Genomic DNA, 15712 nt, shown 5'->3' on the forward strand with positions numbered 1-15712 from the left:
TTCTGTTTTTATTTTCACCTACTTGGTAAATAGACATATGTTTTCTTACAGGACTGAATTTGCTCTTAAAGAAATCATGTCCTCTGGAGGTGCTGAAGATGACATCCCACAGGGAGAGAGGAAAACAGTTACAGATTTTTGTTACCTTCTGGATAAATCTAAGCAACTGTTCAACGGGTTAAGGTTAGTGGACTCTTGATGCCTTAAACTTTTATCTAGTTCTGTATCTTTTTTTTCCATGGCTGATGTGTGGTAAGTTTCTGAAAAGTTATGGATAGAATGTTATATAAATATCTGTACTAGAGATGATCATGCTTCTTTTCTTCATTCTCAGGTGAGAAAACAACAGAAGAGGATAACTTATATTGTTTTACTCAAGTTGAGAGAGCTGTTTTGTTAGATGGTCTTGTATACCTTACTCCACATCATATTTTACATCTGATTTTACACATTGCGATAACTAAGGAGCCTGGGATGCATATGCAAGTGAACCTGGGGCTTCTCTTCTGTTACATTTTCTGTATACTTGTTTATTTGCTTATTTCTTTTATTCTTTCTTTTTCTTAGGATGAAGTATCTGTTAACTAAAATAAGAGTGTTCTAGACAGTGTTATTTTTACATTAGTTGTGTGTGCCCTGACTGACTGGTAGCAGAAGCTGTATGCAATTTTGTCAAAATGTGTCTTTGTGTATCCTTGTGTGTGGTGGGTAAATAATTTTGTACCATTTTGTTTTATTTAAATGGTTTAGCCGTATTTCATTTCATGAGATTCTTAGGATATTGACTTACTTCAGACCTAAAGCTTCAATAGCTTAGTTTCAGTCATAAATAAATTCATGCTATGGGTAAAATACTAAGGATAAATAGGTTTTTTTGGGAAACTTTATATAGGAGTGAATAATTGTAAAGATTGTGAGTTATTTTTATTTTAATTAATTAATTATTGAAGTATAGTTGATTTACAGTGTTGTGTTTGGTGAGTTTTATTTTTTTTTCCTGATAAAGTATTTTTATTTATTTATTTATTTTTGCTGTGTTGGGTCTTTGCATCTGTGCGAGGGCTTTCTCCACTTGCGGCGAGCGGGGGCCATTCTTCATCGCGGTGCGCGGGCCTCTTACTGTCGCGGCCTCTCCCGTTCCGGAGCACAGGCTCCAGACGCACAGGCTCAGTAGTTGTGGTTCACGGGCCTAGCCACTCCACGGCATGTGGGATCTTCACAGACCAGGGCTTGAACCCGTGTCCCCTGCATCGGCAGGCAGATTCCCAACCACTGCACCACCAGGGAAGCCCACTGAGTTTGGTTTTTTTTTGTTTGTTTGTTTTTTAGCGGTACTAGGGCCTCTCACTGCCGCGGCCTCTCCCGTTGCTGAGCACAGGCTCCGCACGTGCAGGCTCAGCGGCCGTGGCTCACGGGCCCAGCCGCTCCGCGGCATGTGGGATCTTCCCGGACTGGGGCACGAACCCGTGTCCCCTGCATCGGCAGGCGAACTCTCAACCACTGCGCCGCCAGGGAAGCCCTAGTGAGTTATTTTTCATTTGCAATTTATTTCTGGGTAAAAATGCAATCTTCTTTTCACATAGTTTATAATTTTATTCTACATCCCTAGGATCGGAATTGTACTGACAGAGTTTATTTTAAAGAATATATATTTTTGGGCTTCCCTGGTGGCGCAGTGGTTAAGAATCTACCTGCCAGTGCAGGATACATGGGTTCGAGCCCTGGTCTGGGAAGATCCCACATGCCGTGGAGCAGCTAAGCCCATGGGCCACAACTACTGAGCCCACACGCCACAACTACTGAAGCCCGCGCACCTAGAGCTCGTGCTCCGCAACAAGAGAAGCCACCGCAATGAGAAGCCCATGCAACGCAACAAAGAGTAGCCCCCGCTCGCTACAACTAGAGAAAGCCTGCACGCAGCAATGAAGATCCAATGCAACCAAAAATAATTAATTAATTAATTTAAAAAAATTCTTTTTAAAGAATGTATCTTTTTAAAAGTATTTATTTATTTATTTATTTATCTGGTTGCTCTGGGTCTTAGTTGCAGCAGGCGGGCTCCTTAGTTGTGGCTCATGGGCTCCTTATTTGCCGCTCACTGGCTCCTTAGATGTGGCACGTGGGCTCCTTAGTTGTGGCATGTGAACTCTTAGTTGCAGCATGCATGTGGGATCTAGTACCCTGACCAGGGATCGAACCCCCAACCCCCTGCACTGGGAGCCTGGAGTCTTAACCACTGCACCACCAGGGAAGTCCCTAAAGAATATATCTTTAATCAACTATACGCCAAGGCACTTCTTTTTTTTTTTTTTTTTTTTTTTTTATACGGTACGTGGGCCTCTCACTGTTGTGGCCTCTCCCGTTGTGGAGCACAGGCTCCGGACGCGCAAGCTCAGCGGCCATGGCTCACAGGCCCAGCCGCTCTGCAGCATGTGAGATCTTCCCGGACCAGGGCACAAACCCGTGTCCCCTGCATCTGCAGGCGGACTCTCAACCACTGCGCCACCAAGGAAGCCCTCCAAGACACTTCCTTAAAAAATTTTTTTAAAAGTCCCACCTATCAAAATAATAAGTCTCTAAAATGCAATGTTAGGAATATGGCAAACCCTCTGACTGGGGGGAGTTGGAACATGTTTACAAAGCCTACTTCATCGAGTTACATACAGCTGAGAGAATAAGGAAGGATAAGAAAGTTCTGTGAATTAAGTTTACTGCCTATCAGAAGTTTATTGCCCTTCTGCTTTATAAGTTTTTTGAATCTTGCCTGTAGATTTTTTGACTCTAATATAGTTGCTTAAGGTTTAATCATTTTGATACTCTGCTGCTTAGTTGTGGTGTTAGTAGAATGTTTGGAGTCTACTTATATGTAATTTACCTGGCTTCGTAAACAGTAAATAATGTTGAGCAACTAAAATGCTGTGCCCATTTTCATTCCCACCTCCCCAAAGAAGAATGCCCTTAAGTGAGGAGGGTAACCTGCACTGGGTAATGCACCTTTCTGCACACCTTGGAGATACTGAAGGAGCTTTTAACTCACATCGGTTATTAAATAACTGCATGAGAGTAAATACGTCTTCACAATAAAAAAAAAAATATATATATATATATATATCTTTAAAAAAACTTACAATTATAAAGATAATACAGGGTCATCGAATGAGTCCTCCATGACCACTGTATTTAAAGCTATACTTTCAATCACTTTCTCATCTCTATATTTATTTAATTTTCTTCATAAAACTCATCGCTACCTCAAGTGATCTTATTTGCTTATGATGTCTTCCTACATTAGAATGAAATATCCCTAGGAGTAGGACCCTATGTGTCAGTGTTTCTCTGCTGTCTAAACCAGGGTCTTGCACGTCACAGGTGCTTCACAAACATCTGTTAAATGAAGGATTCCAAAGACAGTGTTCTTAACTCCCACACTCTGCTGCTTCCTATTTTGTGCTACGGAAGAGATCTTTGAGATCAGTTTGGTTTCTTTTGCTTTATAGATTAAATGCATCTTTTTAAAGAATTCTTTTCTTTCACTATTATAATTCAGAAAACGACCCCAGTACACCCTGGTTTGAAGTCGTTTTTTTTTTTAATAAATAAATTTATTTATTTATTTTATTTTTGGCTGAGTTGGGTTTCAGCCAAAACCTTGTGAACAAGGTTTTGGATGAACATGTGTTTCCAGTTCTCTTGAATATATACCTAGGAGTGAAATTGCTGGCTCATATGGTACTTACTCTAAGTTTAACGTTTTGAGGAACTTCTAGACTGTTTTTCAAGGAGGCTGTACCACCAGCAATGTATGAGGGTTCCAGTTTCTCCACATCCTCACCAACACTTGTTATTGTCTGTCTTTTTGATGATAGTCATCCTAGTGTGTGTGAAGTTGTATCTCATTATGGTTTTGATTTGCATTTCCCTAATGATGTTCAGCGTCTTTTCATGTGCTTATTGGCCATTTTTATGTCTTTTTTTTGGAGAAAATATTTATTCCAATCCTTTGATCATTTTCAGATAGGTTTATTTATCTTTTAATTTTAAAGTTGTAGTCATTTTCTGTATATTCTGGATACAAGTCCCTTGTAAGATGTAATGATTTGCAGATATATATTTTCCCGTTCTGTGAGTTGTCTCATCACTTTCTTGATGGTGTCCCTTGAAGCACAAATACTTTTAATTTTAATAAAGTCCAACTCGTCATTCTCTTTCATCACTTGTACTTTTGGTGTCATATCTAAGAAATCATTGCCTAACCTGAGGTCACTGAGATTTACTCGGCTGATGTTTCCTTCTAAGAGTCTTGTGGTTTTAGCTCTTACATTTAGGTCTGTGAACCATTTTGTGTTAACTTTTTTATAAGTTTTTTATTATTTTTATTTTATTTTATTTTTATTTTTGGCTGCGTTTGGTCTTCATTGCTGCGCGTGGGCTTTATCTAGTTGCGGTGAGTAGGGGCTACTCTTCATTGTGGTGTGCAGGCTTCTCATGTGGTGGCTTCTCTTGTTGTGGAGCACGGGCTCTAGGTGTGCGGGCTTCAGTAGTTGTAGCATGCGGGCTCAGTAGTTTTGGCTCATGGGCTCTAGAGTGCAGGCTCAGTAGTTGTGGCACATGGGCTTAGTTGATCCATGGCATGTGGCATCTTCCCAGAGCAGGGCTCGAACCCATGTTCCCTGCATTGGCAGGTGGATTCTTAACCACTGCACCACCAGGGAAGCCCCATTTTGTGTTAACTTTTGTGTATGGTATGAGATCTTAGGCATTTCTTTATCGGAAAACATTTTTTTTTCAATTGATTAATTCATTTTTTCTTTCTTCTTGCTTGTTCCCTGTTTCTCCTTTCTTGTTCATACCTGTAATGCTTAGATTGAATTTGCAATCTAAAGCCTCTATTAACCATCTACTCTCTTTTGATTTTCATCTCTATTCTTTTTCTCAACATTTTTAGAAAATGTATTCAATTTGTCCACCATATGCCCAACACATTTCACCTTGTCATTTCATATCAGCGGTTTTTGCTATACTGCTTTTTAAAAAACTAGATATTATGTATTTGATCCAAAGTTTACTAGCTGTTCTATCTGTATATTCAAATAAGACAGACACTAGAAATTTTAATGTGTTTGTGAATGGAAATTCTTTATTCAGTATGTCTGAGAAGCATATTGAATTTAGCAGTGGCATTTCTCTTCTTAAAAAGGGTTATTTTCCGGATCTGATTCTGAATCATAAATGAATCATAAAGTTCAAGTAGTCTTCTGCTGGAGACTCTCTGCTGGACTCAGATCACTCTGTGACTGCTGAAACAGTAACAATGACAGAACACACTTCCACATAGCACTCCACGGTGTATAAATCACTTTCAGGTACATCTCTATCCTTTGGCCACATACCAAAAATATGTGTTACCTAAAAATAAAGGTGAACTTCACCTTCTTTTTCAGTGTTTTGGTTGTGTAAATACATTTTACCAGCTCAAAACTGTTCTCATTTTGATTTTTTTTTTTTTTTTTTTTTTTGGCCACACCATGCGGCTGGTGGGATCTTAGTTCCCCAACCAAGGCTTGAATCTGGGCCTATGGCACTGAAAGCGCTGAGTCCTAACCACTGGACTGCCAGGGAATTCCCTCATTTTGATTCTTTTAAAGTGCCATTTTAACTATAACAAAGGTTTTATTTATTTTAAAAATAACTGCAGAGTAAAATTGTGTCTGTGGAAATAGTAGGAAACCCTAATACATGGAAACATTGTGTGAGATCCAATCTTTAGGACTTTATTCATTGTCAGAGAAATTTATTATAATGCTTAGGATACCTATTTCAGTTTAGTTCTTGAGTACTTAGAACTATATTGGGTTCAGGAATTAATCCTTTTCGTACAACTCAAAATCAGAAGAACAAACAATCTGATTAGAAAATGGTCAGAAGATCTGACTGGTTATTTTTCCAAAGAAGATGTACAGATGGTCAACAGGTACATGAAAATGTGCCCAACATTGTTAATCATCAGGAAAATGCAAATTGAAGCACAATGAGATATCACCTCACACCTGTCAGAATGGCTGTTATCAAAAAGACAAAAAAATACCACATGTTGGTGAGGATTGAAGAAAAGGGAGCCCTTGTGCACTGTTGGAGGGAATGTACATTGGTGCAGCCACCATAGAAGACCGTATGGAGGTTCTTAAAAAGTTAAAACTACCACAGGATCCAGCAATTCTATTTCTGGGCATTTATGCGAAAAAAATTAAAACACTAACTTGAAAAGATATATATACCCCCATATTCATTGAAGCATTATTTACAGTAGCCAAGATATGGAAGTAATGTAAGTGTCCACTGACGGATGAATGGATAAAGAAATTGTGGAATATATATATATATATATATATATATATATATATATATATACATATATATATATATATATATATATATATGTGAATATTCTTCAACCATTAAAAATGAAGGAAATCTTGGAATTTACAACCTGGATAGACCTTGAGGGCATTATGCTGAAATGAAATAAGTCACGCAAAGAAAGACAAATACCATATAATCTCACTTTATGTAGAATCTAAAAATAACAACAACAAAAACCAAAGCAAAAGAAAAGAAACAACCGAGCTCATGGGTACAGAGGACAGATTGGTGATTGCCAGCAGCAGAAGAGGGGGGCGGGGATGCAATGGGTGAAGGGGGTTAAAAAGTGCAAACTTACAGCTATAGCATAAGTATGTAATAGGGATATAATGTACAGTGTGGTAACTATAGTTAATAATACTGTATTGTATATTTGGAAGTTGCTAAAAAGTTGATCTTAAAAGTTCTCATCACAAGAAAAAATAATTTGATATCTACGTATGGTGATGGATGTTATTATTGTGAGTTATTGTGGTGATCGTTTCATGATATCATTCTGACTTAGAAAAGTGGGTAAGCAAATCCACCAGGGATTTATTTTCAGTGTTTTGTGTGAAGGGTCCTCATCATTTTATTTTTTTATTTTTATTTTTTAAATATTTATTTATTTATTTATTTGGTTGCACCGGTCTTAGTTGCAGCAGGCAGGCTCCTTAGTTGAAGCTCGCTGCCTTCTTAGTTGCGGCACGTGGGCTCCTTAGTTGTGGCCTGTGAACTCTTAGTTGTGGCATTCATGTCGGCTCTAGTTCCCTGACCAGGAATCGAATCCGGGCCCCCTGCATTGGGAGTGTGGAGTCTTAACCACTGTGCCACCAGGGAAGTCCCAGGTCCCCTTCATTTTAAACAAGCCTTAATTATTTCTACAAAAACTAGATTTATGGTGAGTAAAGTATATATCTTCTCTATATGCTTTTGGGTTTTTGTTTGAGCAGATGTGGCTAGTGCCAATACAAGTCTGTAGTTTACTGAGAGATTAGTACTTTGACTCTTCCTTTTTCTTTTCATTTTTAAGAAAATTTATTTTTGTCTGTGTTGGGTCTTCATTACTGCATGCATGCTTTCTCTAGTTGCGGCGAGCTACTCATCGTTGCAGTGCACGGGCTTCTCATTGCGGTGGCTTCTCTTGTTGCAGAGCATGGTCTCTAGGTGCACCGGCTCAGTAGCTGTGGCTCACGGGCTCAGTAGTTGTGGCGCACGGGCTTAGTTGTTCTGTTGCATGTGGGGTCTTCCCAGACCAGGGCTCGAACCTGTGTCCCCTGCATTGGCAGGCGGAGTCTTAACCACTGTGCCACCAGGGAAGCCCCTTTCTTTTCATTTTTAAAGAAAATTCATTTCACACACACACACACACACACAGAATAATATAGAACTATTAAAAAGATGTTGGTGGAGGTATAAATGAAAAGTTGCCCACAGTATGTGGTTAAATTTTAAAAAGCAAATTGTGAAAATAGTATGTTTTACATGATCTTGTTTTATCAGAAGTTCTCTGTTAAATTTATGTTCTATAAGCCATATTAACTCTTAGTGGGGACTCTTTGCTCTTAGTACTCAGTTTGGTTTCTTCTGGGGGGCCGATTTTCTCACGGTGTCTGGTGCATGTGAGTGTGTGTATTTTCTGTGCTTGTTTATATAAATGGAAGTGTTTTGTTCATTGTTAGACCTTGATTGGAAAGCGATCAGAACATCTGTAGGTCTGTTAGTTGCCCATGGTGGTGGGTTGGAGGGATGTGTGGCATTCTTCCCCACACTTTTCTCCGAAGAACCTCTTTGAGTTATGGAAATTAAACACATCTCTGCTTTCAAGCATTGATGTAGTTTTTGCACATTTCTTTTGAAATAGAAAAGATTCCTTGGGAATAATTAAAATAAGAGTTTTTTTGGTCGTCCCCCTCCCAACCCCCCATTTTTGTGTTGGTCTGAATAGAAAACAGAATCACAGTGCTTATAGAGAAAGAGAAATATATTGGGAGTGGCTCTGGACCAGTTTTGGACCTTCGGGGAAAGGGGTGAAGTGGGAGTCCAGGTGGAATAGCATCAGATTTTTTTTTTAAATAAATTTATTATTATTTTTTTTATGGCTGCATTGGGTCTTCGTTGCTGTGCGTGGCTTTCTCTAGTTGTGGCAAGCTGGGGCTACTCTTCGTTGTGGTGTGCAGACTTCTCATTGCAGTGGCTTCTCTTGTTGTGCAGCACGGGCTCTAGGCGCGTGGGATTCAGTAGTTGTGGCGCACGGGCTTAGTTGTTCCGTTGCATGTGGGATCTTCCCGGACCAGGGCTCGAACCCGTGTCCCCTGCACTAGCAGGCGGATTCTTAACCACTGCGCCCCCAGGGAAGTCCCAGAATCAGCTTTTAACATGGGGCCTGTGATTCCCAGCCTTCCCTTCACTGTTGGTGCTTATCTTTTGGCAATCTTTCCTTTGTGTTTTCTCTTTCTTTCTTGAGTTCACAAGCTGGTTATTGAACTTATTATTGCAGTGTTAATATGCTTGCAGAAAAGTACACGTATTATAAGTGTATTTTTTGCAAACTGAACATATCCATGGGCCTTGTACTTGGACAAAGAAAGAGAACATAACAGCACGGCAGCAACCCCCTTGTATTCCCTCACTTGGGCTTTTTAACTGTTTATGAGCAGAGTGAAAAAGTATGTTTCAGTGCATGAAAGGCTAGAGTGTCTATATATGTAATGCCTTATTTGGGTACAATAAACTTCCTCTTTACTCTTGAAGGTGTATCTTTTCGCCTTATATGTAGTAAGTTGTCATCCAAGTTGTCAGAGCCTTTTCATTTTCCCTGCCATGAATATCTTTTTTTTTTCATGAATATCTTTTTTAAAATATTTTTTAAATGAGTGAGATTTTTGTAGTGGCCCAATATACAGCCAAATATTCCAACAGTAAGTAAAAAAGGTGCATTTTCTGATATCAGGCAGCAGGGCTTGATATAGATCTATTAGACCAACTTTATTTATTTATCGGAGTATTATTGCTTTACAATGTTGTGTTAATTTCTGCTGTACAACGAAGTGAATCAGCTACATGTATACATATATCCCTTCTCTCTTAACCTCCCTCCCACCCCCCATCCCAGCCCTCTAGGTCATCACAGAGCACCGAGCTGAGCTCCCTGTGCTATACAGCAGCTTCTCACTAGCTGTCTATTTTACACATGGTAGTGTATATATGTCAATGCTACTTTCTCAATTCATCCCATGCTCCCCTTCCCCGCCATGTCCACAAGTCTGTTCTCTACATCTGCGTCTCTTTTCCTGCCCTGCAAATAGGTTCATCTGTACCATTTTTCTAGATTCCGTATATACACGTTAATTTACGATGTTTGTGTTTCTCTTTCTGACTTCCTTCACTCTGTGTGACAGACTAGGTTCATGCACATCACTACAACTTGACTGAAAATACCTCCTTAAAATATGTGCATAATAAATAATCTCTTCTATCCACTCACCGTGTAAGAAAACATAGTCCAGAGAGTGAGAAATAGATTAAATGAATGGCGTATTGCTTATAATAGCTCTTGCATATGTAGTTACAGTAATAATGAAGTGAGAATGATGTTAGAAATAGCTTTGAATAATGTCAGAAAACCATCAAAAGCCGAAGTGCTTGCAGGGTTCTAGTTACCATGGTGACTAAGACTGTCGAAGCAGAATGGAATACTTGATGAGATTATTTAAGGCAGCATCTTGAGACATGTATTTGAGATATGCACCTGTGCCTACCAGTGATATCCATGACTTTTGAAACAGCAGAGGCCTGCAAATCACTAATTATTTGACTCCAGAGGAGCAAATACTCAAAGCCAAAATAAATGTTGGAGGCAATAAATAAACAAATATGCAAAGAAGTGCACCAAAGTGAAGTGTATTGACCTTAAATAAAAATAATGGCAGAGATTTTTATTAAATATGCTCCTTATATTTCAAAGTAAAGAAGAAATCATCTACAATGCTTTCTTCAACAGCCTATTTTTAGGATGCCCTGGTTCCTATATAGGAAAGGATAACTGGGAAATTAACAGTTTTTTCCACTGTCCCCTTTCTCCCCCCACCCCCTCTTGCGCTCTCTCTTACTTCTCTCGTCCCTCTTTTTTTTCCCCTTTCTCTTCCTTCTTCAAAAAATTAATACTTTCCTAGAGGCAAAGTTCTGCGAACAGGTAATAATAAAGTATATGTTATTTCAGAGGTAATACCCTAAACTATCTGTACAAGCTTGTGATGCCTGCTTTCATTTTATATGGTTTGCTACCCAAAATAGTTGCACTTGCAGTTGAGGAGGGCTGCCACCAGGGTGCAGTAGGTGTCATAATCACGTGATCTAGAGAAGCATTGACTGACAAAACTTTAATGTGAGCCACAAATGTGATTTAAAATTTTTCTAGTAGGCAGATTTTAAAAATGTAAAAAGAAAAAAGTGAAATTAATTTTAACAGTATATTTTATTTGATCCAATATATCTAAAATATTTTCTTTCAACATGTAATCAATATAAAAAAAGTATTGAGATTCTTTTTTTTCATACTGAGTTTTTGAAGTACACTGAATATTTTATACTTTCACACATTTCAATTCTAATTAGACACATTTCAAGTACTCATTAGCCACATGTGGCTATTGGCTTAGGCAGAATTCCTCCACCTTTTAGCTTCTGTTCTCATAATGGTCCACTGTGCTTTCCAGTGGATACATACTGGCTGTTTTGGGAGGTTCTCTTCTTCATAGTCCATCCTCTGTCCCCATTGTTTCTTCTCTCTCTTCCTGCACAGATACTGATAGCGTGCAGGTCTTTTGGCTGTTGCTGATTTGTTCCCACCCGTTTGTATTTTGGGATTTGAAGGCTGCCTTATCACTTACTATTTTAGTTTGCTAGGGCTATCATAACAAAATACCACACTCTGGGTGGCTTAAACAACAGAAGTTTATTCTCTCACACTTCTGGAGGCTGGAAGTCCAAGGTCAGCATGTTGGCAGGGTTGGTTCCTGCTGAAGCCTCTCTCCTTGGCTTGCTTGCAAATGGCCATTTTCTTGCTCTGATCTCACATGGTCGTCTCTTTGAGGACGTGCATCCCAGATGTCTCTCTGTGTGCCCTAATCTTCGGCTTATTAGGACACAACTCAGAGTTTCTGACTTGTTGTCAAAACAAGTCACAATGTTATTGTCAACAGCATTCTAAGAGTGAGCTCCCAGAGAAGGACTTTACTAATGTAGAATCAAAATCTAGGTTGTTTTTCCCTGTGGTAGAAAGGAGAGAGTATTAGATTACAGGCGCAAAGGGGTTATGAATTTCAGTCATAACTCAACAATTTACTGGCCATGAGTTCCCAGGCAAATCATTTAAGCTTTCTGATCCTCATTTTAGTGTGTGTGTGTGTGTGTGTGTGTGTGTGTGTCTGTGTGTTCATGTGTATTACACATACCTATGCTGGGGAAGCCATGCATTTTAGGACCGGACTAAGGAAAGAGAAACCAATGAAAGAGACTGTTAGAACAGAAAGAAGAGAGGGTTACAAGATGGTGAAGAAGTGATGAGCCATGTCAGTGTCATAGGGAGCACTGATATAAGGACTGGAAAGTAGCTATTGGACTTGGATTTTAGGTGTCGGTAGGCATCAATGATCTTAGCTAATTCAGTTTAGTAAAGATGGTCAATTTATAGAAACTTGGAAGAAACTTCGTAAGTGCCATCTCGACAACATCTCTGAAAAGTAGGTTTAATCATTTGCACTAATAGTCTCCCAACTTTCGCTGATAAGAGTTGAGGATTTTAAAACAGAGTGAGATTAGCATCGCGCTTTCGATTTCCTCTGAAAACTTGGCAAAAGAATATGAGCAGCCAATTTATAACAGAGGTGCCTTTGCAAAATGTGAAATAGAAGGTCATTTAGCTTATGGGATAATTCACACAGCCCCATTTAATTTAATTCCATGGACCATTAATTTCCTATCTCTACTGACAGTAATAATGACCAGATGGTATATTCAGAGTTTAAAACCAGAGTCAAGCTCTGAATAGTAGAGGAATTTATCTAAGACTCTTTATAAAGTACCTTAGTTAATTTTGGACTCTAATCCTATTAGAGTATAATAGCTTCTACGATATGTTTCACTAGAAAAAGGGTGATCATGGGATTTACCCTTTAGGAAGTTTTTTTTAAAAAAAAACTTAAACACTGTTTTGAAAAAGACATTGCTGTCTTTATAGCTGAGTGTTCAGACTGGAATGGTAGATGCACTAAATTCTTTTAACAAAAATTGTATAGAATTTAGTCTACATCGTTCATAGCTATAAATCAGAAAATACTTGTATATTACAACTTACGTTTGGAGCCTTGTTCTAACCCTTTTAGGCCAACCACATTTTATGTGCTTTTAGCCCTCATAGAAAAGTCCCTTCCCCTAAAGCCCTTTCCACCGAACACCTGAAATTATATAGTCATGAAATAAAATACTGAGTTCTAATTCTGTTTTCTCCCTTAATAAGATGTATTACTGAGGTTTATTAAATTTGTCAGTTTTGGAAATGCAAAGGAACTTGTAGGCAAATGCTTACTTGAAAATTTGCAGAGAGGCTTTACATAGTATCTTTAAAGAAGCACTCAAGGGTTATCAGTTCTCATGAAGTTAATGTTGCTGCCTAATGCTTTTATATAAAATACTGTCTTCCTAGCAGTAGCCACTTGGTAAGAGTCTTAAAGATTCTAACAGAAACTTCAATTTAAAAATAACTGATTAAAAAAAAAATAAAAATAACTGATTGGAGAAGCAAGAAGAACTTCAGTCCTGCAGCCTGTGGAACAAAAACCACATTCACAGAAAGCTGGACAAGATGAAAAGGCAGAGTGCTATGTACCAGATGAAGGAACAAGATAAAACCCCACAAAAACAACTAAATGAAGTGGAGGTAGGCAACTTTCCAGAAAAAGAATTCAGAATAATGATAGTGAAGATGATCCAGGACCTCAGAAAAAGAATGGAGGCAAAGATCGAGAAGATGCAAGAAATGTTTAACAAAGACCTAGAAGAATTAAAGAACAAACAAACAGAGATGAACAATACAATAACTGAAATGAAAACTACACTAGAAAGAATCAATAGCAGAATAACTGAGGCAGAAGAATGGATAAGTGACCTGGAAGACAGAATGGTGGAATTCACTGCCGTGGAACAGAAGAAAGAACCAAGAATGAAAAGAAATGAAGACAGCCTAAGAGACCTCTGGGACAACATTAAACGCAAACACATTCATATTATAGGGGTCCCAGAAGGAGAAGAGAGAGAAAAAGGACCTGAGAAAATATTGGAAGCGATTATAGTCGAAAACTTCCCTAACATGGGAAACGAAGTAGCCACCCAAGTCCAGGAAGTGCAGCGAGTCCCATAAAGGATAAACCCAAGGAGAAACACATAGTAATCAAATTGGCAAAAATTAAAGACAAAGAAAAATTATTGAAAGCAGCAAGGGAAAAACAACAAATAACCTACAAGGGAACTCCCATAAGGTTAGCAGCTGATTTCTCAGCAGAAGCTCTACAAGCCAGAAGGGAGTGGTGTGATATACTTAAAGTAATGAAAGGGAAGAACCTACAACCAAGATTACTCTACCCAACAAGTATCTCATTCAGATTCGATGGAGAAATCAAAAGCTTTACAGACCAGCAAAAGCTAAGAGAAATCAGCACCACCAAACCAGCTCTACAACAAATGCTAAAGGAATTTCTCTAAGTGGGAAACACAAGACAAGAAAAGGACCTACAAAAACAAACCCAAAATAATTAAGAAAATGGTCATAGGAACATACATATCAATAATTACCTTAAACGTGAATGGATTAAATGCTCCAACCACAAGACTCAGGCTTGCTGAATGGATACAAAAACAAGACCCATCTATATGCTGTCTACAAGAGACCCACTGCAGACCTAGGGACACATACAGACTGAAAGTGAGGGGATGGAAAAAGATATCCCATGCAAATGGAAATCAAAAGAAAGCTAGAGTAGCAATACTCATATCAGATAAAATAGACTTTAAAATAAAGAATGTTACAAGAGACAGGGAAGGACACTACATAATGATCAAGGGATCAATCCAAGAAGAAGATATAACAATTATAAATATATATGCACCCAACACAGGAGCACCTCAATACATAAGGCACCTGCTAACAACTATAAAAGAGGAAATCGACAGTAACACAATAATAGTGGGGGACTTTAACACCTCACTTACACCAATGGATAGATCATCCAAAATGAAAATAAATAAGGAAACATAAACTTTAAATAGACCAGATAGATTTAATTGATATTTATAGGACATTCCATCCTAAAACAGCAGATTACACTTTCTTCTCAAGTGCGCACGGAACATTCTCCAGGATAGATAACATCTTGGGTCACAAATCAAGCCTCGGTAAATTTAAGAAAATTGAAATCATATCAGGCATCTTTTTTGACCACAACGCTATGAGATTAGAAATGAATTACAGGGAAAAAACCGTAAAAAACACAAACACATGGAGGCTAAACAATACGTTACTAAATAATCAAGAGATCACTGAAGAAATCAAAGAGGAAATCAAAACATACCTAGAGACAATGACCATGAAAACACGATGATCCAAAACCTATGGGATGCAGCAAAAGCAGTTCTAAGAGAGAAGTTTATAGCTATACAGGCTACCTCAAGAAACAAGAAAAATCGCAAATAAACAATCTCACAAATAAACAATCTAACCTTACACCTAAAGGAACTAGAGAAAGAAGAACAAACAAAACCCAAAGTTAGCAGAAGGAAAGAAATAAAGATCAGAGCAGAAATAAATGAAATAGAAACAAAGAAAACAATAGCAAAGATCAATAAAACTAAAAGCTGGTTCTTTGAGAAGATAAACAAAATTGATAAACCATTAGCAAGACTCATCAAGAAAAAGAGGGAGAAGACTCAAATCAATAAAATTAGAAATGAAAAAGGGGACGTTACAACAGACACTGCAGAAATACAAAGCATCCTAAGAGACTACTACCAGCAACTCTATGCCAATGAAATGGACAACCTGGAAGAAATGGATAAATTCTTAGAAAGGTATGACCTTCCAAGACTGAACCAGGAAGAAAGAGAAAATATGAACAGACCAATCACAAGTAATGAAATTGAAACTGTCATTAAAAGTCTTCCAGCAGGGTTTCCCCTGGTGGCGCAGTGGTTGAGAGTCTGCCTGCTGATGCATGGGACACGGGTTCATGCCCCGGTCCAGGAAAATCCCACATGCCGT

The 15712-nt window shown here is 38.4% G+C and overlaps 1 protein-coding gene across 6 annotated transcripts in view; it reads left to right on the forward strand.

The window, feature by feature from the left end:
- The window catches only part of SCAI (suppressor of cancer cell invasion), a 137224-nt gene that overhangs the window by 67892 nt on the left and 53620 nt on the right, over positions 1-15712 (forward strand). For all 6 annotated transcript variants that reach the window (XR_003432502.1, XM_027104881.1, XM_027104883.1 and 3 more), the window contains one exon: positions 52-183. Coding sequence is in view for 5 of the 6 variants with exons in the window: in XM_027104881.1 (XP_026960682.1) it covers positions 52-183 (132 nt within the window). In the remaining variant the exon portion in view is untranslated. The remainder of the gene's footprint in view (positions 1-51; positions 184-15712) is intronic.

Source organism: Aethalodelphis obliquidens, unplaced genomic scaffold (genome assembly GCF_003676395.1).
Source record: "Aethalodelphis obliquidens isolate GAN/ISIS:26980383/991018 unplaced genomic scaffold, ASM367639v1 scaffold7, whole genome shotgun sequence".
Classification (NCBI taxonomy): Eukaryota; Metazoa; Chordata; class Mammalia; order Artiodactyla; family Delphinidae; genus Aethalodelphis; species Aethalodelphis obliquidens.